The sequence below is a fragment of the Scomber scombrus genome, chromosome 19 (genome assembly GCF_963691925.1).
Source record: "Scomber scombrus chromosome 19, fScoSco1.1, whole genome shotgun sequence".
NCBI lineage: Eukaryota > Metazoa > Chordata > Actinopteri > Scombriformes > Scombridae > Scomber > Scomber scombrus.
The window spans coordinates 19,361,369-19,385,492 of NC_084988.1; the positions used below are offsets into that span (position 1 = coordinate 19,361,369).

The 24,124-nt window shown below is 39.5% G+C and overlaps 3 protein-coding genes across 4 annotated transcripts; 2 read left to right on the plus strand and 1 right to left on the minus strand.

Annotated features, from left to right (window-relative positions):
• Positions 1-5,256: 5,256 nt before the first annotated feature.
• On the plus strand, positions 5,257-13,334 carry syf2 (SYF2 pre-mRNA-splicing factor). Its single transcript, XM_062440767.1, has 7 exons — positions 5,257-5,294; positions 5,600-5,704; positions 5,914-6,039; positions 6,695-6,812; positions 10,997-11,087; positions 11,687-11,785; positions 12,929-13,334. The coding sequence occupies exons 1-7, from the start codon at positions 5,277-5,279 to the stop codon at positions 13,092-13,094; spliced, it is 723 nt and encodes a 240-aa protein (XP_062296751.1). The 5' UTR covers positions 5,257-5,276; the 3' UTR covers positions 13,095-13,334.
• Positions 13,335-15,940: 2,606 nt separating this feature from the next.
• On the minus strand, positions 15,941-19,248 carry rsrp1 (arginine/serine-rich protein 1). Its single transcript, XM_062440448.1, has 5 exons — positions 19,019-19,248; positions 18,041-18,567; positions 17,773-17,939; positions 16,409-16,483; positions 15,941-16,308 (listed from the first exon to the last, which is right to left on the minus strand). The coding sequence occupies exons 2-5, from the start codon at positions 18,546-18,548 to the stop codon at positions 16,150-16,152; spliced, it is 909 nt and encodes a 302-aa protein (XP_062296432.1). The 5' UTR covers positions 18,549-18,567; positions 19,019-19,248; the 3' UTR covers positions 15,941-16,149.
• Positions 19,249-21,003: 1,755 nt separating this feature from the next.
• Positions 21,004-23,182, plus strand: mgst3b (microsomal glutathione S-transferase 3b). 2 transcript variants are annotated; one of them, XR_009927434.1, is made up of 5 exons: positions 21,004-21,223; positions 21,353-21,475; positions 21,773-21,845; positions 22,608-22,918; positions 22,998-23,182. XR_009927434.1 is itself a non-coding variant. In XM_062439888.1 (4 exons), the coding sequence occupies exons 1-4, from the start codon at positions 21,098-21,100 to the stop codon at positions 22,706-22,708; spliced, it is 423 nt and encodes a 140-aa protein (XP_062295872.1). In that variant the 5' UTR covers positions 21,004-21,097; the 3' UTR covers positions 22,709-23,182. The 2 variants fall into 2 exon arrangements, 1 of the variants encoding a protein (XP_062295872.1); XM_062439888.1 differs by having other exon boundaries at positions 22,608-23,182.
• The last annotated feature ends 942 nt before the right edge of the window (positions 23,183-24,124 follow it).

Here is a 24,124-nt window from a genome sequence, read left to right on the forward strand (position 1 = left end):
TGACAACACAGGAGACATCTGTGTGCCCGCAATGTACGGGCCATGGAGCTGCTCTCCCTGTGGTTGCTGCTAGTGGAAAACCCATAATGGCCTTTAATTGGGACTGTAATTGTGTGCGGTGGAGCAAAAGCATTGACTACAAAACTGGTGGTATTTGAGTGCATACATGCATCTTTTGTGTAAGTATATGTGTCGCTCACCAAATCCTCTTCCTCTCTTGGCTTGTGAGTGGCTTCGGTGAGAATCAGAACTGCAAGCACCGTGTCAAATCATGTACGTCATGATCTATATGATGTTAGCATTCTTTTGCCTCCAGGGGGAAGAAGTTAATTGGTGCATCGAGCTCAAAAAGGACACACATACACTGACATTTGTGCTGACCCAAAGATGCAATTGGTGCGAGGCGTTTGATAGGAGCTGCCTTCCAAATAGCTCTGTATTCACCCCATTCATGTATGCCCTTTGGATATGTTTAGTAGCAGCAGCAGTTTTGAAATCAATGGGTTGCATTTTGAACGCTATGGATGGCTGATAATGAGGTGATGTGAGGAATGGTTTCAACTGAAAATTTGCTCGATGACATATGACTGTGTGAAAGATTGTAATTTCTCGCTTACACTAGAATATGTATCACTGCAGTAAGTATTTGTAATTATTTTGGCAGCCTCGCAGACACATGCTCTCCCTCCAAGGTCTTATCATCACGCTATATGTTATGTTAATGAGCATACTATCCGACATGAATAGATAGACTTGGGAAGTATGTCAGTGGAAAATGATGGAGAGAATGAATGAAAGGTAAGAGTAGAATAAATGAGGTGGATAAAAAGGTGGCAGGGCTGAAGAACAAGAGGAGTGTGGAGGGGAGCAGGAAGGAGAGAGATGAAACAAGGCGGGTTGTGCCTGTCATGATTATACTGGCACCAGTTGGAACATTTGGATGAGATGGAAAACAAGACGCCATCTTGTGTTCCATTCATGTCTGCATTGCCTTGGCCCCTGTTCCCTATACATACACACACTCTCTCACACACACACACACACACACACACACACGCACACTCCCACAAACGCACACTGGCAGGAGGAGCGAGGCAGGAGCTTGTGGTTCCAGTCCAGTGACAGCGGCCTGTAGTCAGGGTGGCGACGCTTCAGGAGTAGCTCCTCGTATTGGAGAAGCATGTTTGTGTTGGCCCTGAATTAATAACTTTTCATTTAGTGCGGAAATGACAGGAATAGTAATTAAGGAAATGGAATGATTTTATTGGCCATGATGTTTATATTAAGTTCCAGATGTGAAGCAGCTGCATGCGCAGCAAGAGGCCCAGCCCCCCATGTGCTATCTAGGGGAACTCTTATTAAGAGCAAGATAAGAGCACCAGTCACATGTACTTGTGTGTGTATAAAAGCATATAGTATCTCATTCACAGCATGTCAAAAACTGAACTAATATCATGTCCAGGTTGATTAATGGGTGACAGTTATGAAGGACCATGAAGTCTGTTCTGTATTCATAAACGTGCCCCAAAAGTGCAATTTATTTGCAGATATAATGTTACTCTATTTCAGGCCTGATTTGCCTGACTGGAAAAGTTAATATTGAGGAGTGGTTGTTCAGCGTTTTTGGGTGGCCTCCCCCAACACATGTGAGATCCATGTCATACTGCACTAAAGTTGAGTATCCCTTAAATGGCAATGACAGCATTCTTAGATCCTCACGCTGCCTGTCACAAAGCCAGTTTGGATTTCAAATTCAGATCAATCCAATCGGCTCGTGACAAGCGGTGGCACAGGAATGAAAAAAAAGAAGACTCTTTTTCCTTTGCTTAAACCGTACTGTGCATATTTTTCCTATATTGTGCAAGTTTTGTATTTGCTGAACATTCTCTGAAAATTTTCATGACATACTGCTAAAATGAAAGCTACAACTTGGGTTTTATACATGACATGAACATTAAACATGAAGTTATAATTGTCACATGAGTTTGAGAGTTTTGCTAAACAGCTTTTTGGCCATTTCTGGTGATTCCCCTATGCACTTAAAGCAAAACATGTTTTACCCTCCAAGGAAGTGAGTGAGTGAGTGAGTGAGCGAAACACTTGAGAACTGTAAAGAAAACATGGGTGTACAACATTAACAAAGAAATTAACAGATAGTGAAGCGGGACACACCCATAAACTGTAAACTCTCATGCTTGTTTTGTTTTAATTCCTGGAAATTTAAAAGTCATACACACGACCCTTAAACTCTCTTTTCCTGTTGTTTTGCAACTGTTCTGCACACTGCCATTATAAACTTAAATTAAGTGCAGAGGACAAACTATTTTGCTTCATCCTCTCTTTTTTTCCTGGTTCCTCTTTCTTACTCATTTGAAAGTCATTCATTATGAAGATGTTTTCTCTTTTGCATGGCAATAGTAGAGTCCTTCCCATTAATGTAGCCAATGATGTTTTGTTCTGTTGTGATGTTCTCCCATCTGGTTTCCAGTGAAAATGCATCACTTCATTAACATTGCCTGTGATCTAGAGGATGCTTTAATCTAAGACTATAAACTCCATTTAATTACATCCTCCAAAAGAGCTCTATTAGTATAATGCAATCAAACAGGGAGCACATCCATTTTGGCAAGTCAAACATACTCAAATGGCTCTTGAAAGTGTTTACTTTCGTCTTCTGATCAGATCATAGAATCATATTCGGAGGTCCAAGGTTATGTTCCAAGGCCCTGATTGATACTTGTGCTTTTTTAGTGGGTAAAAATAAGTTGCAATGGTAAAAAGTGAGATTTCATTTCTCTGCAGCAAAAACAACCATAACAATTGAGTTTAGGGGAGTCTAAACAGACTCTCTGTGTGGCACACTGATGACTTTATGCTTGATCTTTCATGCCTCTCACTGTATAACCTCCAGTCATATTCATAATTGCTGTCTGTGTGCGTCTTGCCAGTTTCCATTAGTCTAACAGTACTTTTTCGAATTCAAAATTTTTCTTATTTAAACTTCAAAAGGCAGCAAGATGGCCTAGTTTAAAATTATATACAAAGACATTATTGTAAAACGCAAGCTGCCTGGAGATTACTTCTGCCATGAATGCCATGGTAAAAAAAGATCTAACATACACAGACTGATGCAACATTGCAGCTTATTATTATGAGTCTCTTATGTTGATATATCAGATTTGTCATTGTTTTTATGTCTAATAACTTGGCTCTGATGACACAAATCTGCAGATGGGTTGTCAGATAGAATAGGACAAAACATTAATAAAACATCAGTTCCTGTTCAATGTCCCCTGCCTGAAAACCTCCTTGAAATGAGATAAAGAAGATCTCTACAGGATATGTTGTAAATAACAAACACAATCTGATCAACGAGTACAGGCCTCCAGCTCTTTTAGACATGAAAGACCACCCTTCACATTACAGAATTCTCAATGGGGTTCATCTATTTTTGTGATTTGGGTTAATAAAGGATATTTGTCCTCTTTGGGACTAATATAGTTGGTGCCTTGAGTTGTTCTGTAAATTACTATGACATATTTGACACACATTTCAAATTTAAGTGTATCCTCAATTTGTACATTGAGCTTTTTGTTGTCAAGTCCCCTTTTCATAGTGTTACTGCTATGTTCCCCAGCTCTTACAGGGCATTTGATCATCTGCTCCTACACATTCTTACTACTTACATAATAATTATGAGATAAAAATAAAGATTACTTTCTTGTGAAGAAATATACATAATTCAGATGCTTTTGAAATGTATTTTCAATTTTTTTTCATAAAATAAAGGAAACTCATCAAAGTTAGGAGAAAAACATGCTCATAGTGAAGAAGGATCTTCCCAATGCTTTTTGTTGTGTAATTTCAATCCATTTAACAGAAAATTACATTAAACAACTAATTAAATCTATTCATAACACTTGTGTTTATATTAATATTTGTTCTAACAATATCACACAATATAAGCATTCATCCATTTTGTTATATCCAGTACTACACCAGACTTCCAGTGTTGGACAACAATAGCGTCCTGTTCTGCAATGCAAGCTGAAATGACGGAAATGCCTTTGCAAATTAGGAGAGTCAAGCTTATGTTGGCGTATTGGGTTAATTTGCAAGAAGCCAATAAATCACACCCTACACAGGCAATTTTGCAGCAGTGTTGGGAGCATAACACATTTGGATTTTTCAGTTTTGGGTGGAGAGGGAATGCTAAGGAGCAAAATGCAGGCCTCTGTAATCTGAAAATAAGCCCCACTGTTCCATCATCAGATAAATCTCCTTGGAGAATCATTATACCATACATAGATACAAGTCTGCAGCAAAAACTGAAAGAGAAACCTAGACTGATACCAACGTTGACAAAAGTACAGAACTGTATAGATCAACACAGACATATGATATTCATATAAAGATAGTTCAAAAGAACTAGAAACTGGGCACACAGGTATTGCATTTGTTATCCCTCATTGTGAGGCAGCATTGAAAAAACAGCATTAGACCATCGTTTAATGCACACAGTTGAGTTACTTGGATTATTGTTAGCATTACAATGGGTAGAAGAAAATAACCCGCCCAGCTCCTGAGCTTTCATGCATTAATTCTGGAAAGTGCTCATGCAAGCAGGATATTGTGTATGAAATTTGTCATGTGCTACTCAGGTTACATTATAGGGGATTGGATGTCTCCTTCCTTTGGGGTCCTGCTCATGTAGGGGTAGGTGGGGGGAATGAGACGGTAGACATATTGGCTAAACAGTCATTAAAACTACAGTTAATTGACATACTAATATTGTTAAGTAAAACAGAGATTAAAACTATCATAAAAGTTGACAGGAATACTGGGACTAAAATAGACCTAGGCAGGGAGACATCTTTACAGTATTCAAAAACATGTTGGTGTTGGTGGAATATGGGACGGGAGCTTAAAGGAAGAGATTGTGAATAGGACAAACAGGTTTAAATCAAACACTCAATAGAATAGGTAAGCACCCTACTGGATTATATACACCCTGTAAAAAACTGTCAAACATGGACTGATAGATTGCAACAGGTATGATGAAGAAAGAGGGGAATTTATATCAGACATCATGGACAGTATTCTTCTAATTAATTACTTAATTAAGAGTTAACAGGAATGTTATATTTATATTTATTAGATGTTTTCCCTGCCAATCTACTGCTCCACACTCCAGTCCAGTAGGTGGGGGTAAATCATCTATGAACTGGCCAACCGTCATTAAAACTCAACGAAGAAGAAGAGGAGGAAGACGAACTATGGCGTCGTGTAGTGGCGTTAGTACTTTCTTCATTTTGATTTCAAATGTCCCAGTTTATTTGATGTTTTGGCAGATTATAGTCGGTTAATATAATTTCTTTGAGAACAATGTATCACTATCTGGGGGGAAAGATGTACTCTTGCTCCACACTGGTTGTTTACAGTCTCGTGTTATGGTGCTAAGCTAATGCTGCTAACGATGGGACATCTTTTCCCTTACATACGTTTAGATAACTACTCTTTGATAACAACAGTCGGCCATAAAGCAGTCCTTTTTTAGTCGAGTATTTACATTAAGTTAACATGACGCTTTAACTTCCAGGAGTCAACCAACGTTAGAGCCACCGAGGAGGAGGCGACGGACAGTTCTGCGTCCCAGAAAAGAGAAGAGAGGCTCCGAAAATTTCGAGAGTTACATTTTAAAAGGGTGAGTCACTAAATGAATATGACCTTCTACAGCTGTTTGCTTGTGTGTGGAGGTGGTAAATTAAGCTGGACTGCATCATCTGGCACACAGGTGTCACAAACTCATTGAACATCAGAAGCGCTGTTAGTGTAAACCGTGTCAGTTTATTAAGAAGTACTAATGTTGGCTCCCAGTAAACAAATATCAGCAACAGATATTTTCGTCCACAGAATGAAGCACGTAAGCTCAATCACCAGGAGGTTGTGGAGGAGGACAAGAGGCTGAAACTCCCTACTAACTGGGAGGCTAAGAAAGCCCGGCTGGAGTGGGAGCTTGCTGAGGGTCAAAAGAAAAAGGTATTTTAGTGCTGATAACCTCTATGAAGCTCCACATATTCAACATGGAATATACAGCAGCAGTCAAAAAGCTGGTTACAAATTCTCATTCAAGTGAATGGTGGACTGTGTGCCAACTTTTGACTGGTATTGTAGATACAGATGAGTTGATCTGACCAAAGGAAAGTGTTGTTGGAGCGTAATGTTGTAACATCATGCTCCATACATGGCTAAAAAAAACTACAGAGTGAGTTCTTAATAAACACAATGCACCAGTCCCTATTTATCTGGTACTTGTTGTACTCCTTTTGTACTGCCTGGTCTACATACTTTTAGATTTCCTTATGTAAACCTTGTAGGGATCTGCATTATCTAAACAGTGCTAAACCCTGTTTGTTGTAAAGTGTTAAATGCATACATTCAGGACCTGGATCTTACTGCAGTGCTTCCTGTGAGAACCTATCAATGAGGAGTATTGAGAGGAACTGAAGTGAAATCACCCACCAGTAAATTGTAAATGTTGCCACAGACTTCAAGTTCAGGAATGTTTACTCTGAAATATCACACTGGAGGGTTTCAGTGAAAATGTTCATGTACAGTAAATTCCAAAAGCACCAGAAATGTTTTCTGTTTTTGTTTGTATTCTTCCAATTAAATACCAGTACTTGGCTTTCAGGATTGTGCTGACAAAGGTGAGGACTATGACAGAGTGAAACTGCTGGAGATCACTGCTGATGATGCTGAGCGCTGGGAGAGAAAGAAGAAGAAGAAGAATCCAGACACAGGATTTGCAGGTTGGTGAAGGGTCTCCAGTGAAGACAGACACTGACTGTTTGCTGGTTAAGAGACATCTAATAAAGTGGCAGTAAATACATTAGCCAATAACTCACTGTCTGACAAATTCACTGAGCCAGTGTGGCCAATTTATCATTACTCTTAAAAATATGAAATCGCAAGTCCACCGTGAGTTTACCTCGTTTCTCTCATGATGGTCAACTTTCATCATGTAAAGGGGTCTTAAATGAATAATTAGTTTTTTTTCCCTGCCAATAGCTGCCAGTATACTGACAGACTACCAGTATGTGTTTATTTACTTCCATAGTTTTGGCTGTAGTTCTGTCCTTCAGAACAACACTAACATCTTATCAGACTGGCAAGAAAGTGATTCTATGTTGTAGGTGCTCTGCCCTCTAGCAAGCTTTCTCTACTGGATACCCCACAAGGCTCTGCCATTGACACCTGAGAAAGATCTTTGGATTCACTGTCCAATCAGGAGCTACTGGCGCACTCACTGTTCGTCTCATCTTGAGAATGTATCACCTACTAACTTTTTAGCACCTTTCGGTGTCGCAGAAGAAATCAACATTTCTGATAGGTCCTGTTTCTCACGTGCCTCACCTTCATTCACACAATCCTTTTTCTGCTGTCTGGGTCAGGGGCGCCAGGCTGAGCCAGACTCTCGCTCCACATGCATCGTGCTCCCCCAGGAGGAATGCAAGTGGCACTGCTTCAATCCCAGTCAGTGTAGTCGTGCTGGTTGTAAACTCTACCTGGTGGTTCCTGGACCTGGTCCAACTAGAGGAGACCGATCCATGGCAAGTAGTGGATTTGCCAGCTTCTCTGCATCAGGCAGGGGGCACCATTGGCCATCCACATCTGATTCTGGGACAACACCTCATAGTCTGGAGGTTGACACCCACTGAATGTCAATATGAGTATTATCTGGTAATTTTCACTGTCTATTTTGGCTGAGAACTGCACGTGTCACACAGAAAAAATAGACAAGACACCAAATCACTGTTATATGGAGCTCCCTCACTGGATCCATAATGCAATCTGCAGATTGTATGTGGCCCTGGGTTTCCCCATCGGGGTTTGATGGTGAACTCCACCAGGGGCATTACGTCCTCTATGGCGCTTTTCAGGAGTGTCTCAGTGGAGGACGTGTTTGGCCACCTCTTAGTCCTTTACTTCAACCTTTGTGCAGTCGTATCTCAAGGGTCAGTGTCTCATTCAGTGCATGGTCCACGGAGTGGGGGAACCTTTTGATAAATGTCCAGTATGTTGCTGGCTGTTTGCAGTCTGGTGTAAGGCCCTCGGGGACTCAGACTCGAGTTGCACTTAAGTCTCACTAAACTGTTAGTTCAGACTCGACTTGGACTCGACCTCAAAAGACTTCAGACTTGACTTCGACTCGAGGCTCGAGACTCGCGAACAACCTTTATTTCATGTTATTATTATTATTCTCATTATTTATCTGTCATTCATCTTTTTGTATGATCTCTGGCTCTGAGCTAAACACCAACGTCATGCCACGCGCATGCGCCGTGTGTGAAGCGCGCATCTTCAGTATCAGACATTGACAATGGCGAGTGCGACAAGTTCAGCAGGAGTGCCTCAGATCATTACGTTTGGATACAATGCCTTCACACTCCCATTTTTCCCTGGTTCTCCCATATTTCGAAACCATCTCCCGCCGCCCTCTCATCATTTCTCCCGTAATTGACAAGCCCCAAATTTGTTTGTTAATAATAATAAGAAGCGCACAATAGCAAAGGTTTTATTTTGAAAGCTCAGACAGGAAACCACCGCAACTCCGTTATTTAGTGCCACTAACTTAGTGGCTCCGCTACTAATTATTAAAAAACACAACATTGCGTTAACTATGGTCATTTTATATATATATATATTTTATAATATCCCCACACATTCCCTGCTGTGTTGTGTTAAGCAGCAGATAAAAGGCAGCTTGGAGAAAAAAATAATGAACATGTGTTTGTACCACAGTGTTAAACTGCAGTGCAGTGTTTCTGTGATGTTCATGTTTTGTTCATTTTGTTATATTTTACAACATTGTTAAAATAATTATTTTTTTGTTGAAGAAAAGTTTATGGTTATGGAATTGAAATAATTCTTAGTGTATGTTTCTTCACATCACATTGCAGTAGATTCTCTATAGTGAACCTACAATTGATACATTTTCATACTGTCCTATATCAAGGTCTAGGTCAAGGTAATAGCCGAAGGTAGATTTGGTAACAGTTTCAGGAGAGGGCATCTCAACATACAAACAGATACATACATACAAACTTCAGTGACAGCACACCACAAAAACAGACATGGGCAGGTGCTCGCAAGGCTAACTGATCAGGATGAAGGATTGTACAGCTCTAAGGTCAGAATTTGAATTTGATTTAGTGTTGGCGAAAGACTTGAGACTTGACTCGGACTCTTGACCAGAGACTTGAGACTTGACTTGGACTTGACCCTCAAAGACTTGAGACTTGACTTGGACTCTAGCTCAAAGACTTGAGACTTGACTTGGACTTCTAAAAAATGACTTGTAAACAGCTCTGGGCAGCTTGTGCTCAACTGTTGTACTGCTGCAGTTTCATGGTTATGGCTGGGTTCAGACCCATCTCATCCCTAACAGCCTTCACTTTAGGCTTTAACCAATAGCAAAGCAAATGCATAAATATAGTAGTTACTGGATGTGACAGGTCTATGAGTACATGCATTGCACTCTAACCACAAGCACTGCTGGCCCTAGTTGTTTGTTGCTGAGGTTCAAAGAGAGACGAGCAGCGAGTGCGCTGTGGCTTTATAGGGTGCTGCATGGAGGCTAACTCCCGACTGAGCAGTGAGTGCAACTATATTCCTCAAATGGGTTACTGGAGCTTCATCCAGGTAACTACTATTTTCAGTTGTTATCTGGCAGCATCTCCGGTGTGGGATAGTTGAAACAAAATACTACCTTCCTTATCCTGGTTAACTGTTGACTTTGCCCCTTTAATTTTCTAGGTAATTTCTAGTGTCTGAAATTGACAGTTCACCCCTTTGTTTGGAGATGATTTGACACATTTCCAGCGTGGTTTTATGTATTTTAGAGATAACCTAGATTAGATCATGATAAGAGGGTTAGAGATGGTGTAGTACCAGAATTCACTACTAAACTTTACAGGCTACTTCTCCCTCCTGCATTAAATTATTTAGTGCTCCCACAAAAGTCGTGTGTGACTTTCCAAACAACTTATGTTGACGTAGGTGGGAAGAACCATGTGGATGCCATCTTTTGATCACCCAGCAACACGTGCTGTCACAAGCTTTATATTCCAACCAACAAATAAACAACTGTGTAACGCAATTAAGTTCAAAAGTAAGATCTGAGGACAGCAAGCTTGTTTAGCTTTAGGTTTAAAAGGAAATCTAAACTGATTACATGTTTCTTTATGGATTATAAGAAATCATGGTTCGCTCCCATCTCTATCTCACAGCTAATATAATCAAGGTTGTCTAACACACTGAAGTGGTTGTCACTCACTGATTGTATTGACTTTGGAATCCTTTTGCAAGTGTTGTTAGTCACGTCAGGAAGTAACCTGGAAGCACATAGCAATTTGATCAGGGCTACTCTATTTTAGGCTTGGGTACCCCCCCTCTGTGACACCGTAGACCTCTGTCTATTCATTTAGTAAATAGTAATTTAATACAGTTTACTGTTGAGGAAACAACTGGTACACCATGATTCTTTTCTGCTGTGCTCTACCATGTGTTTGTTTGAAAAGTCTTTCCACTTCTTTATCACACAGTGTTGCTACTAAAGATGGCTCCACCTACATAGCAGTGTATATGGCAACACTGGTTGCATGTAAGGACCCCTGGGTTATTAATCCTCCAGAACTGCTCCCAATTTAATCTACTAAAAAGGGGCTTGCGCTGTCTTCTAAATATGGCTGCCATCTGTTGCATCAAAACCTCGTTGAATTAAAACCTCTAGGGAGAAAATTATCACCAGAGGGGCTTCAATAGAGTAGGGGAGGAGGAGAGTTGCCTCCTCGTCCCTTTCTTAACCAGCCGCAGGTTGTGTTGCTGAGCCTCGTGCCTGCTCGCTGTTTGTTCCGGTAATTATAACTCACTCAAATTTTCTTTCTTTCTCTCTCTGTGTGCCTCACTCGCACACACTCACAATGGACTGCAGGTTATGCTGAGGCCCAATTCAGACAATACCAGAGGCTCACCAAGCAGATCAGACCAGACATGGATGGCTATGAGAAACAGAGAGAGGAATGGTGAGTTAAGCCTGTCCTTGTCCTGTCTCTGCTGTGACGGTGCTGTATCTGTGTCCTCAATACTTTTGTCCGGGCAGCTCAAAATAAAGAGAAATGTCCTCTGGCAATCGTAGACTTTTGTGCATTTCCACTAAGAGGCCCATAAAAACAGGACATGATGATATCTGTGCTCTTAAGACCATAACTGTGAAATCTCTAGTCAAGTCAAATGAATTGTAAGGATTTTCCCGGTGTAATCATCTTAGCAATCCCTGATCACATGTACACAAAGCATTTTCTATATTATAACTATAGCACTATGCCACATCATTTGCCCTGGGGTTAACACTGACATAAATGCACAACCCTGAATAATTTAAAGATTTTCAAGTATAAATTCAAGACATACACACTGAGGTCAAAGTAGAGTTTTTTTTATCCTTAAAGGCATGCAGAGCCTTTATGGATGCACTGACACATTTTGCCCTGAAGTCGCATCATCATCTTTCATCAGGATGAACATCCTCACAATGATGGGATAGAGAAGCCTGTTTAAGTATGTTAAAATGGTGATTATCTGTGATTATGTGTTTCTAATTTCCTTTTCTGGGGATCCACAGTGGTGAAGACTTCCATCCCACCTCCAATAGCCTGATCCACGGCACTCATGTCCCTACAAGGGAGGGCATTGACCGCATGGTGGAAGATGTTGAGAAACAGTAAGTCACACTCGAAAAACAGGACAGGAGAGATGCCATATACCCTCATTTAATATCATCTCCATCTCAGCCTGAATCACTGCATGTAGACCGCTAAGATAAACCATCGTACTGACTGACTGTTGCATTCCCTTCTATCCCTGGAGTATTCTGAGGTCAATGTCAGCGAGAAAACACATCAAGCACTCTTAAGTGCCTAATAAACTAAACGCTAAATAATTGATAACTGAGAAAATATTGAGTTGTACATAAGTCAGCCAATAGCTACTGATAAAAAAAAACTTCTCAATAGCATTTTGTCCTTCTATAAAATTGTGTGGAAGGACGGAGTTTCCGACCGCTATACTGATTTAGAAGAGAGGGGATGTTTTGTGTGAACCAGGGCCTATCTGATGAAATCAGCCCCAGAGTGGAAATCCTGATGAAAGTGGCTGATAGAAGGCAGCTCATTATTATCTGCACGGGTTGACGCTTAGATGGGGGGACGCCAACTTACCCAACTGGACTATTTTAAACCTAATATTTACCAGACAGGACACGGCTCCTGGTCAGACCATAGCACGTGTCTATGTACATGACCTCTCATCTGTTTGACATCTCATGTCACCACAAGGAACCTTGATATGTATTTTGGTAAGTGGGTGTTGGTAGATGGTTCGGCAAACGTTTATGGAAACCATATGAGAGGCCAGTAAAGTCATGTAAAAAAGGATCAAACGGTACCTTTTGTGTCTCATATGTAAGTGAAAGCTGCTTCAAACCGCTTAGTTCTTCCACTTGACCTTAAGTTTTTGTCTGTGCTACAGAAGTCCCTTTCACCTTTGATTAGCCTGGTCTTTCCCTGAGCCGAGCTATATTTGAGACAGTCTAAGGCTTGTGTTAGAGATGCAACTGTGGGGCATTAGACTAGAGTTCAGCTGCCAGGGTATGACGCACAACAATGCTTTGAAGACACAGTGAATCAAGACTAGGAGCTCTGAGTATGTGTGTGTACGTATGAGTGTGTTACGTTTTCCATTGCCGCTCTACTCGCCCCAAATTATTGCCTACAGCCAATTATTGTTATTGGATACGCCATGAATAGTGGCCGTATAGGCTTATGAAACCTTCACTAAGCTGCTTTTATTTGTTTGCTTTTGTCAGGATCGAGAAGCGGTCCAAGTACAGCCGACGCAGGGCCTACAACGACGACGCAGACATCGACTACATCAACGAGAGGAACGCCAAGTTCAACAAGAAGGCGGAGCGCTTCTACGGCAAATACACAGCAGAGATCAAGCAAAACTTGGAGAGAGGCACAGCTGTCTAATGTCCAACGCTTCAGTTTTAGCTTCACTTTTCTCTTCATTTAACAGTCTTGGATGCATCTTTTTCTTCCAAGAATACATGTATTAATGGCTTAAACGGACTGTTTATTGTAACGCTTAGGTTATTTTGAGTTGAAAGATAATTCAATCATCTGTAAGATATGTAGTGTTTGGTGTCTCTTTGTACAGTATAAGTATTGTTATCCTTATTTTGAAATAAACCACTTTCAATTTTCCAGTTATCTTGCACACTTGTTGATGTTTCTGCGTGTGGTCTCATGACAGAGACTTTTTGGAGCGTGAGAGTGAACTACCATCAAACCCCTCAGGGCACGTTGAGCAGAAGATGCCAGCCAATGAATGTTTTAGTGGAGGTGCGCATAAGAGATAAGACACCAACAATTGGGCAATTCAATTTTTTCATTATCACCCACATCTCAAGTTTAACCAACTCGCCCCAAGCTGTGACATGAGCAGCAGAGCCTTGTGACTGGAGATAAAAAGAAAAGCAAACAGGTTCCCATGCGAGTCTCCTGCAGTCCTGTCTGTCAGAAACTAATGGCATTGCACCCTCTACAGGGCAGACAGCCACCAGTGTGTGGTTTACCAACATTGAATGTGTCCTTACTTGAATCACTTGTTACATTTCATCTGCATTAGTCAATCTTCTCAATAAGCCTCAGAATAAATTTATGGGATGCCCTCAAGGGTTAGTGAGCAAAGACGCCATGACAGAAGTTGTTTATGTTCTGCTGAAGGGTAGGGGAGGTCATCAAATTATGCCTTTTGATATCCGACTCGACTTAAGGGAGTGTATTAAAGTGTTCAAGTGTATGTTTGTGATATTTTTGTAGTTTTATCTGATTAGCCTAAGGACATTGGCTGGGGATTTTTTTTTTTGTGTGGAACAACAGCATAAATTGTTGTCTCACAGCTGATCTGACACCTTCTTGATTCTTTTGAGTCCTACAGCCAGTTTCGAAATGTTCCCTTATAAAACAAAATTATTTAAGCCTAATAAACTTGGGTAAACACCTTTATAACTGAGTATGCCTGCGAGTGATTAAGTGGCACTAATTAATAATTCAAAAAAGAAACCTCAGGAAAAACAAAACATGCATGTTCACGATGAATCGGCGAGTTGTACAAGAATGACAGGACAAACTCGTCTGTTCTCTGCGTTTCCTTGTAAAACTTAGACTCTTTGTGTTTGTATCACTGCAGCTGATGTGTAGCTAATTCCTGTAAGACTCACTGTGTTGTGTATCTTTCATGTTTTATCTCCTATCGAAGTAATTAATCAGAATTACAGGTCAGTTTACAGCAGGAGACACGCAGTCTGGCTGTCAGACATACTCAAAACAGTGTGTTTTCACCTCTATTACAACAGCCTGCAACACGCATTGAAGTTATCAGCCTGAAACATCTTGGGAGGAAATTTATCATTTATCCCATTAGATGAGTTAGTTTTCTAGCAATAATTCACTATTATTTTAAACATATGCCAAGGAGTTGTCAAAGTAAATACACAGCTGCTTTAGGGTTGGTAGCAAATAAGCCACAACAGCAGGATATATCAGGTTACTCAAGCAGAAACATGTTCAGGTCTTGTGTTAGCAGACAGTTGACGGTGATAGATGTTTGGATCATCTGAGCCCAGTGTGTGGCAGTAAGGTTTTTTTTTGATAACTCTGATAGTAAGATAAGCACAGGTGCTACTAAAAACATTAACAAAGGCTCCAACCTATGCAATAGTCATTTCATCATTCATCGCCTGTGATTGAGAAAGGTCTATGGTAAAATTGAATGTACAGTAATAGTGTAATTTCATTTCACTTCATTCATATCTCACATCGTTTAACAAACCAATCCTGTAGTGTAGGCTGTAATTCAGAGGTCTGTAAGCTCAGGCTGCTGCATAAACCTAAACATTTCACAATGAAAACAGCCCTGATGCACCAATTTAAAAACAAAGTTTCTGTATTATGTGATAATACTGACACCGTGTGGCCATGATATAAAAATGCAGCTAAGGTATGTGACTTGTTGAAATATCATGGCCATGAAGACAACACCTCTACGCTGGACTATAGGAAAATCTCTAGTTATACAGCTACACACACACACACACACTAGACCAGAAAGACAAACTCAGCACCTTCTAATGGTGAAGCAAAGGTGCCACGTTATTCTCTCCCAGCTGCTTGATATACTAACCTGCATGTAATGTGCTCTCTATGGTGGCTACAGCAGGATGTGATTCATGTCTTTCTTTCATTAGTGTCAATAGAACTAAATGTTCTGCATCACTGGCACTAATAGGTTTCTATTCAATGTTTTTTTTTATTGAGCGGCAAAAATTAGTTCATTAATCTGCAACTATGCTGAGAATCGACTGTTTTATTCATATGTCAAGCAATAATGCCAAACATTTGTTGGTTCGTGTTTTTTTTTTTAATGAGAATTTGCAGCTTTCTTTTAAAATAGAAATAAACTGTCTTTGGGCTCAAACCTGTTGATCAAAATAAGAACTCAGATGACATCACCATAGGCTGTGAACAATTGTTTAGTGTTCTTTACCTAGTGTTGATTTTAATTCACTATTTTACATATGCCACTTAAACAGATCTCTTTATATGCTACTAGATTAGCCATGAATGCACCATTACCTTCATACAGACTAAGGAGCGATTTGGATTTACCTTGGCGTTGCTATTACTCTGTTTTTACATCATTTTGTCAATCTTGGGAAATTCTAAATTGGACAATTTTCTTTCAAGTCTCAATTGATGCACTGACTGCAAAACAGTGATTTATGTGACAAATGAAAGAATGCAAACACAATACGTTGTTTTTTCTATCAAATACTTTATTTCATCTATAAACAGCATATACAATACAAAACTGAGGGAGAGAAATAATCCCACCTGAACGAATTCTTCATTTCTTCCAACTTAACTCTTTAAATATCTGAAAGAAAACACCTGCCATGAATTGATTGAAGATGATATGAAAAAAATAATTACAGTATTTACAGCGTCCATTTAATCTGCCACACTAGTGTGACGTGTGGAGTGTGTGTTTGCGTGCGTTGGACGATTTTCGTGATCTGACTGGAACCCAGTGGCCATAGGGCTTCCTGCTTTCATAGCTGTCCATTCTGGGAGTTACCTTAGCACTAGACAGAGCTGCCACTGTTGGTTTGGCCACAGAATTCTGGTGGGCAAGATGAAGAGAAAAGTCATTAGAGGTCATCAGGGTAATGTGAAACTGTGTTTAGTTAAAATAAAACGACGCTGCAAATTAAATCACTTACATTAATGCTGAAAGAGATGATTTTCCTTTTAGGGGACATCGTTGGGCTGCGTTCGTCAGGCTCCACATCGCTGCTCTGTTTTAAACAGATAATGAGATAGTTAGATATGAGTGTAAAACTGATGGCAGAGTGAGCTTTAACAGTTTGTGATGTTCATACATATTATAGATTCATTACTAATATTAAAGCACTTCTAAAGCATAGGTTATCATTTAGGTGTTAGCTTCAACAAACTGCAGCTCTCATGCACATTTTCTCCTCACACTCCTGTCACAGACTAGGCCATTAAATGAATGCGTCAAGGACAGGCCTTGAAATAGAATACAAATAAAATCAAAAGAAAGGACAAAAATCAAACAAACAAAATAAAGTAAAAAGAGGATGTCTTCTCTGTCTAGAGTGGCAGAATGATGGTGACGCAGGTTTCCCAGCCCCTCAGCACACGCTTCATGTACCAACTTATCTTTGGCATATGGAGAGGAGTTCTTCATCTGTTTTTAGTTCTCTTGACAGGAATAGTCACTATAACGCAGTCCACACGCCTGCGCTCCATCAGCGAGTGGAGGGCTCTGCTAAATAACAATGACCCATTTCAACTGCAAGCACAAATACATTTGTCATGTACAAAAATGCTACAGCGGGTATGAAGTCAGTGTAATAGTTTCTGAATTGCTGGTGCATCATCTAAAAGTATCTTTTTGTAAATTAGCATTTGCAAATGTCTTAATGTGAAATAATGTGTTAATAATCAAATTCAAAATCTATAGTTGATGAACTACGCATTGTGAACATTGTGAGATCATCAATTAACCTTTCACGCAAACACTTATTGTCGTCACCCAAGTCACATGACAGCCCTTTTATCCCAGGTGCCGATGAGTGAAGGAGACCACTGTCATGTTATCTATGAAGACAGGAATAAATACAGAGAGTATGTGCATTCCCTCAGGGATCCAAAGGTCAACACAAGACACAGGAAATTCAACACAACACAGACCTGAAGCTTATCAATACACAACTTTAGACATTAGCGCTCCGTTTGCTTAATACTGTATTTTTGTTGCAACTTAGATGAAATGTTGCAATAGCTAGAGACAACTTACTTAAAAGAAATAAATGAATAAAAAGCCATAATTCTTCCAGTACAGCCAAAGACATGTGTCAATTAGCCATATAGTAAAAATCTACAAATTAATTAATGGACAGCGCACTGCCATACATGGGTATAAAATGAATACTTATACTCCCTAAAGTTCTTACCACTTGCTGTGTCCAAGATGGAAAAAAAATACTTATTTATTCTCCTTTAATCCGAGTGTGTGATATGTTTTGTGAATACCCATCATTCACTCTTAGACACCCACCTGTGATGGAGATTCTTCCGGGTCTAGTCTCACCCATGTCTCTGACACTGGTGACTCACTGCACTGCTCAGAAAGGGTTGGTTTCACACTCTCAGGAAGTTCAAGCCCCTCCAGTCCCAACATCTTCTTAGCATTGGCCTTGGCAGCTTGTAGGAGTTCTCTTTTGTCTGAGGAACAAGTTGAGAGAAAATTTTAATCCGTTGTATAATTGAACAATTTTAACCAACTTCAATGTCTGCCCAAACACGCAGAAAAATCATCAACTTACCATCCACAGTCAAACTGACAGAATGTCTGGAAGATCTGGACCTCGAGTGCCTCCTGTTGGATCTGGGTGGGGATTGGGAAACTCTTTTTCTAAGCTGACTTCCAGTCCTCCTGTGTCTGTTTATTTTGCTTGAAGACTTTGAGCCGGACTTGTAGTGTCTACGACGGGAGTACCTGTCTGGAGAGGGTGAGCGGTTGTCAGAGCGAGACTGTGCCCTATAGTTACGTGGTGAGGAGTGGCGGTAGCGGCCACGGCCATATCTGCGATGGTTGTCACAGCGGCAACGGGAGGAATGTCTGTGGCAACGAGGGTGAGAGCGGGATCTTGAGTGAGAGGAAGACCTGCTGTTGGATGAAGAAGATGAAGACCTGTAACGTCTCCTGTAGCTACCTCTGCTCCTGGATCTGGACCGAGATGAGGAAGAGCTATTCTGGTCAAAAATCACATTGATGCCATCACTCTGACGAGCAAGGGCCATTTCAGAGTTTGTGTCTTCTCCCTTGGCCATTGTGTTCTAGTGCCACGGGCTGAAATGAAACAAAAACAAGTCAGAATATTAGAGATATTTTCACTCTGTACAGTAATCATTTAACCACGGACGGACTGCCACATTTGCCCCCTCGAATTGTTAAAACTTAGCAGTTAGTGTCTCGGGGTATCAGCCACAGTCTCTGAGAAGGCCTGTAGCTTTAACGGCTGGTTTCACAACAGTAGCTTAGCAACGTTACGTCACTGCAACGGTTGGCTGGCTGGAAAATTCCGGCCTGGCCTAAGCTATAGATAGCATTACTAGCATTAGCTTAGCGTAGCATAGTCTGTTATCACTCGAAGACTTCATATTCAATTCTTTAGCATTTTATTCAGATGCGAGTTCGACATAAACATTACAATTAGATGAATATTAACAAAGTCCAACGTTACACCCAACTATAGCTTGGCAAAACAAAGTTAACATTGTACTATCAATGCCTTTCTTACCGAAGAGTTCGTCGACTGTAGCGTGGTACCTTTGTACTGTTGTCGATATATGTCTGGAAAGTCGCTTCCAAAAAAAGTATCGCCAAACAAAGCTTGTAAACAATAACTCAAAATATTCAAAGTTGGTGGTTTTAGCTAGCGGTAAATTATTTAACAATTCAAAATGTTTAAATGTGCGATCGTTGTCTCGTCGTCGAAGTTTAACCTTCTGGTATCGTCACTCGAATGAAAGCGAGGTGAAGCAACAGTGTGTTAAGTAACCTCTGGAAAATTCCAGTCACGTGTTGCGGGGACGATTCGAGTGATTTGAACAGCTCTTCGGCTCTGTTTGGTTTGAACGGAAAGACTCGACTCTCAAGTTATTTAAAAAAAAAAAAAAAAAAAATCTTCAAAAGTGAGACCGCGCCCGTATATGTTCCCTTATTATCCAATAATGTGCTGGTTTGTCTGGATTCAGGACAACCAGTAGCCAATTCATCATCATCATTAGAACTCTGACAAAGTTGTTCAAAGGAATCGAATCGTTTGAACCGACTGCAAACCAGCAGGAAAGCAGCCACACAACTAAGAGCAACTTTAGCAGAAGTAAATGCAGAGGTGTTGTAATCCACCGAAATGAAAATAGAGTAAATTCAGAAAATATTATTTTGAAAGCAAAAGTGTCCTTTAGATTAGGTTTTAGATATATTCAGTAAGTCCTAACACTTGTCATCACAAATGTCATCAATGCACTCACTGTCTTTTCATGTTGGTTAATTTCATGTTAAGGTTTACACACTGGTTGTATGGTGCAGATAAGTAAATCCTCTCTTTGTCCTTACATGCTTCAGATTTGTAGATTTAGATAGTTACATGCACACTAAAATACTACATGCATATTCCTAATGCTTAGGGATGTCTCTCTTTTATGGGGGGAAGTAATGAAACTCAACAGCTGAGCTCCATTATTAGAATCCATTTCAATGACATGGAGAGGCAACTGAACCCCCCTGCAATGGTGGAAGAAGTAATTTGATTCTTTACTTAAGTAAACGTACCAATGTAAAAAAAAAAAGACAAAACTCCATTACATGTAAAAGTCCCACATGAAATAGGACTTTTATATGAATAACAGGAAAGGGTCACCAGATAAATCTGAGGATCTCATGAGTTCATTAATGACTGAGAAAAGTTGAAAAAACAAAGCTCTGATACATAAACGTGTTTTCAGTGTTTGGACTTTTTCCTCTAATCCTTTATTTTTGGGGAAGAAATGGATGATTTGAACATTTATTAAAATGAAACCACATGAGACGTTTAGAGGGGAAAATCACCTTTTGGTGAAGCTATTAACATTTCACAGACATCTGAAATGTGACCCTGACAAAACACTGCTTTTTGTAAGATACCAAAAAGGTTGGTTTTTCATTTTTAACAATGTGTTGTATTTTAAAAGGTTGTTATATTATCCATTGTGTCAAATCTTCATCTGAAAGTAACTAAAGCTGTCAAATAAATGTAGTGGAGTAGAAAGTTCAACATTTCCCTCTGAAATGTAATAAAGTGGAAGCATAAAGTAGCATCAAATTGAAATACTCAAGTAAAGTACAAGTACCTCAACATTGTACTTAAGCATTCTTCTGCTGTATTGATAGGTCTTTTGAGAGGATCTTTTGAAGTATCTATCCATGTTGATTGTAACAGAATGAATTCATGAATAGAATGTAAATATTAATTAATGTCATATACTTCAGATGAGAGTAAATATTAAATTATGTCACGGCTGTAGGCTATATTATGATTATGATTATGATTACTATTATTATTGTTGTTATTATTATTATTATGGGCGGGTAATAGCGGGAAGACATTCATGTTTCCGCATGTGGACTGCACTTGATCAACTGAAATATGAGGAAAACGTGGTACTCCCCTTTAAATGTAATCTCGGCATGTGCGAGATCTCGCGATATCCAATTCTGTTTATTTGAGTTCCTCCTTCTCCACAACGCTTTAAAGCAGAGTCGCGCCACTGTCCTCTACTCACCGTCGTGTTCTGGTCACCTGCAGCCTGAAAAATAGTCAAAGTATCGACAAACGATGGATATTCTTACTGTGTTGCCGTCCAGCTTTGGATATGTCATATTCACTTACCTGTACAGCTGGGTTATGCTGAGCTACCTCGGAATCCAGGTTGGGGTTGCCAGAAAGAAGTACAGTGTTAAGGTATATAACATTTGACTTCAGAGGAAAATATTGAAAACCAGTCAGTTTCTGGACGCTCAAAGTTATTTTGGACGCTTTATGCTGTATTTCTTGCTCTTTTGTATGACTAATGTACACTTTACTTTGCAGTATCCCGCCATGTACAGTGACAAAGATATGGTATTCAACTGCATCCAAAGAGCACATCAGAACACCCTGGAGGTGTACCCTCAGTGGCTTGTTTTCCAGACCATTGCAGCTCTTGTCTATCCAGTATGTATTATTTTTATACACTTAAACATACACAGACACAATTTGCATGCGTTGTCTTTAGTCTTTTGTTGTACTTTATGGGCAAAGAAGTGGATATCAATGTCCACTAAACTTTACTACTCATTATGTCAGGCGTGTGGGAGTGCCAAGCAGCCCTCATGATCTTTGGCATAGATCTCCAGATAACAGAGTGAAGCCCAAAAGACAGTGTCACGATGATTAAGCACATTTTCATTAAAAACTGAATCATCCTTTTTCCCTCCAATTGACTCCTGTCTTTATATATATATTTTCCAGGCAACAACATCCGTGCTGGGGATTATTTGGGTGACCAGCAGGTTCTCCTATGCCTGGGGCTACTACACCGGAGGTAAGACTGACACTGATTTAGTGAAAGTGAGGAAGGACTTCTGAACTCTTTTTACCCATAAAAACAAGAATTATCCATACATTTCAAGGCTGACAAAGTAAATTTATGATGTATAATGTAATATGCATATGAGGAAATTATATGGCAGTATGTGGATTAAATCAATATCAGGATATGGCCTTGTGAGAAATAAAATGCAATTTTCTGGAAATTCAATAATTTGGGTTTGTTTGCTTTGTAATGATCACTGCATGAAGGCAAAGGTCATCCACCTGCCACTACACTGCTGACACATTGACAGTATATTCACTCTCATACTCAGCAGTATAATAGGATGTAATGTTTGTAATCATTTTGAAGGCAAACCGTTTACAATTTGCACAACATGATGTTGATAACGCTCTAGCATTAGGTGTGTAAAAGCAGCAGTCCAGTTGCCACACAGGTTATGGTTTTGTTAATAATTTACACAAGATATAGGAATGTAGATCAGAGGTTATGAACAAACAATTGTGCAACTAACACATTCATAAATTGTTTTAATGTGTCTTAAAAAGAAAATTATAGTCATTGCCGAAGTTATATGGTGATAGAACACTGTCATGCATTATCTACAAATACAATATTTTATGATTGTATGAAAGCAGACCAAAAATGTCCTTTTTGTGATCACAATTTAAATTCATGGCTCATACTAAATTGTATTAAAAATGTTCAAATATGGTCTAATTTTGCATTTTGCTGTTTTATGTTTAATTCCAGATCCAGAAAAGAGGATGAGGGGTGTGTACGGCTACATCGGATACTTGGGAGTCATCATTCTTTCCATATGTGTAGCCTTGCAGTTGCTTGGAGTTTTTTAAGATGATCCCCATCTTGTATTTGCCCATCTGGCTGAAAACTTCACTCATTTATACTGACTGTAAAGTAGATGGGCAACTTGTTTAACTAATAATTTCACACTGTGATGCTTTAGATAATATTTTACGGACCATTAACTTCATAGTTGCTGCCTTTTTTTACATATTGATTGTGAACATGTATTCAATGTAATTAACAACAATAAAATATATGTTGACTGATGCTACAGCCCAAATGTAGCCTCTATAGTAGTTGTTTCATACAAGTGATGGTGAGATAAAAACTCAAGAGACTTCAGATGAGGTAAACATGAGAAATAATCATATTTAGGCTTGACAAAGTTATGCTTATTTTTTATTTTAGCATTTTTATTCTTGAGGATTTCTGTATGTTTTTCTTATTCAGGTCTTTAATACTATGCAAATAAAACAGTGGAAAATAAATCTGTCTTTGGTTGAATAGGTCCCAACTGGTTAGACGTGTGCAACTAGTGACAGTTTGTCCCCAACAGACTATTCATTGCTTCTTTCCGAAGGGGCACAAGCCAAAAGGTTTGGGAACCCCTATTCTGTCGTACTCTGATCACAGTTCTAAGATTACAGTGTGTGAATAATAAAGGGTCAGCAGCAGGCGTGAATGCCCCATGTGACTTAACACATGATGTCTCAGTCACTAATCTCCTAAATGCCTCCAAGCCAATCCATAAATGATCTTAACAGATCAACGAAAATATCCTGATGATTGCCTCAGGAAAGTTGTTTCCCCTGAGAAAACCAAGGTGTGAACTTCTTTTCGTTTTTTTAAAAATAAACACTGATTTTTACATATGTAGCTGCTCTCTTTCTGCTACCACATACATCACCAAACCACAGAATAAGCAGTAAAATGCAAATAAGCCAATATACATGGAAAGAAAGAACACACACATCCCAAGTTGAACACACAATTGCCCTCATATGTATGTATCTTTTTAATTTAAATTTTTGTTTATTGTTCAATTCCAGTACTTGTTGCAGTGCACAGTACTTTCATAAGTAAATTTACTACTGCTAAATATGTAGGTCTTATCTAATAACCCGTAAATCCCCACTGTAAGTCAATTTAAGCGTTTTTATTCAGAAATAAAGGTTAACTAAACTGCAAAATTGTAAAGTTTGGTGAGTATTTTGTATCATAAGCACATTTATATGCTGAAATGTATTAAACTAATAAAAACGTGTGCATTTATATCGTTTTATATTTCACTCTTAGTATGAACTGTTTACAGAATGAATGTATTCCCTTCTATACGCTGTTATATGATTAACGATGTTAAAAATCCCTACATCCCATGTGTAACTACCAATTTTTGACTCGTTTACTACCATTTTGTCCCACAACATTCAAAGCACCAACATTATCAGCGTGTCAGGGATAAA

What these genes read in the sequence shown, in the direction of transcription:
- syf2 (XM_062440767.1), top strand. An exon ending in TCCAGACACAGGATTTGCAG is followed by an intron (nt 6,813 to 10,996) that starts GTTGGTGAAGGG and finishes AATGGACTGCAG; the next exon opens with GTTATGCTGAGGCCCAATTC. An exon ending in GAGAAACAGAGAGAGGAATG is followed by an intron (nt 11,088 to 11,686) that starts GTGAGTTAAGCC and finishes GGGGATCCACAG; the next exon opens with TGGTGAAGACTTCCATCCCA.
- rsrp1 (XM_062440448.1), bottom strand. Translation starts at nt 18,548, where the DNA reads ATGGCCAAGGGAGAAGACACAAACTCTGAAATGGCCCTTGCTCGTCAG. An exon ending in CGGAAGAATCTCCATCACAG is followed by an intron (nt 16,484 to 17,772) that starts GTGGGTGTCTAA and finishes TGTTTAAAACAG; the next exon opens with AGCAGCGATGTGGAGCCTGA. An exon ending in TCATCTCTTTCAGCATTAAT is followed by an intron (nt 16,309 to 16,408) that starts GTAAGTGATTTA and finishes CTTGCCCACCAG; the next exon opens with AATTCTGTGGCCAAACCAAC.
- mgst3b (XM_062439888.1), top strand. Translation starts at nt 21,098, where the DNA reads ATGGATATTCTTACTGTGTTGCCGTCCAGCTTTGGATATGTCATATTC. An exon ending in TTGCAGCTCTTGTCTATCCA is followed by an intron (nt 21,476 to 21,772) that starts GTATGTATTATT and finishes TATATTTTCCAG; the next exon opens with GCAACAACATCCGTGCTGGG. An exon ending in CTGGGGCTACTACACCGGAG is followed by an intron (nt 21,846 to 22,607) that starts GTAAGACTGACA and finishes GTTTAATTCCAG; the next exon opens with ATCCAGAAAAGAGGATGAGG.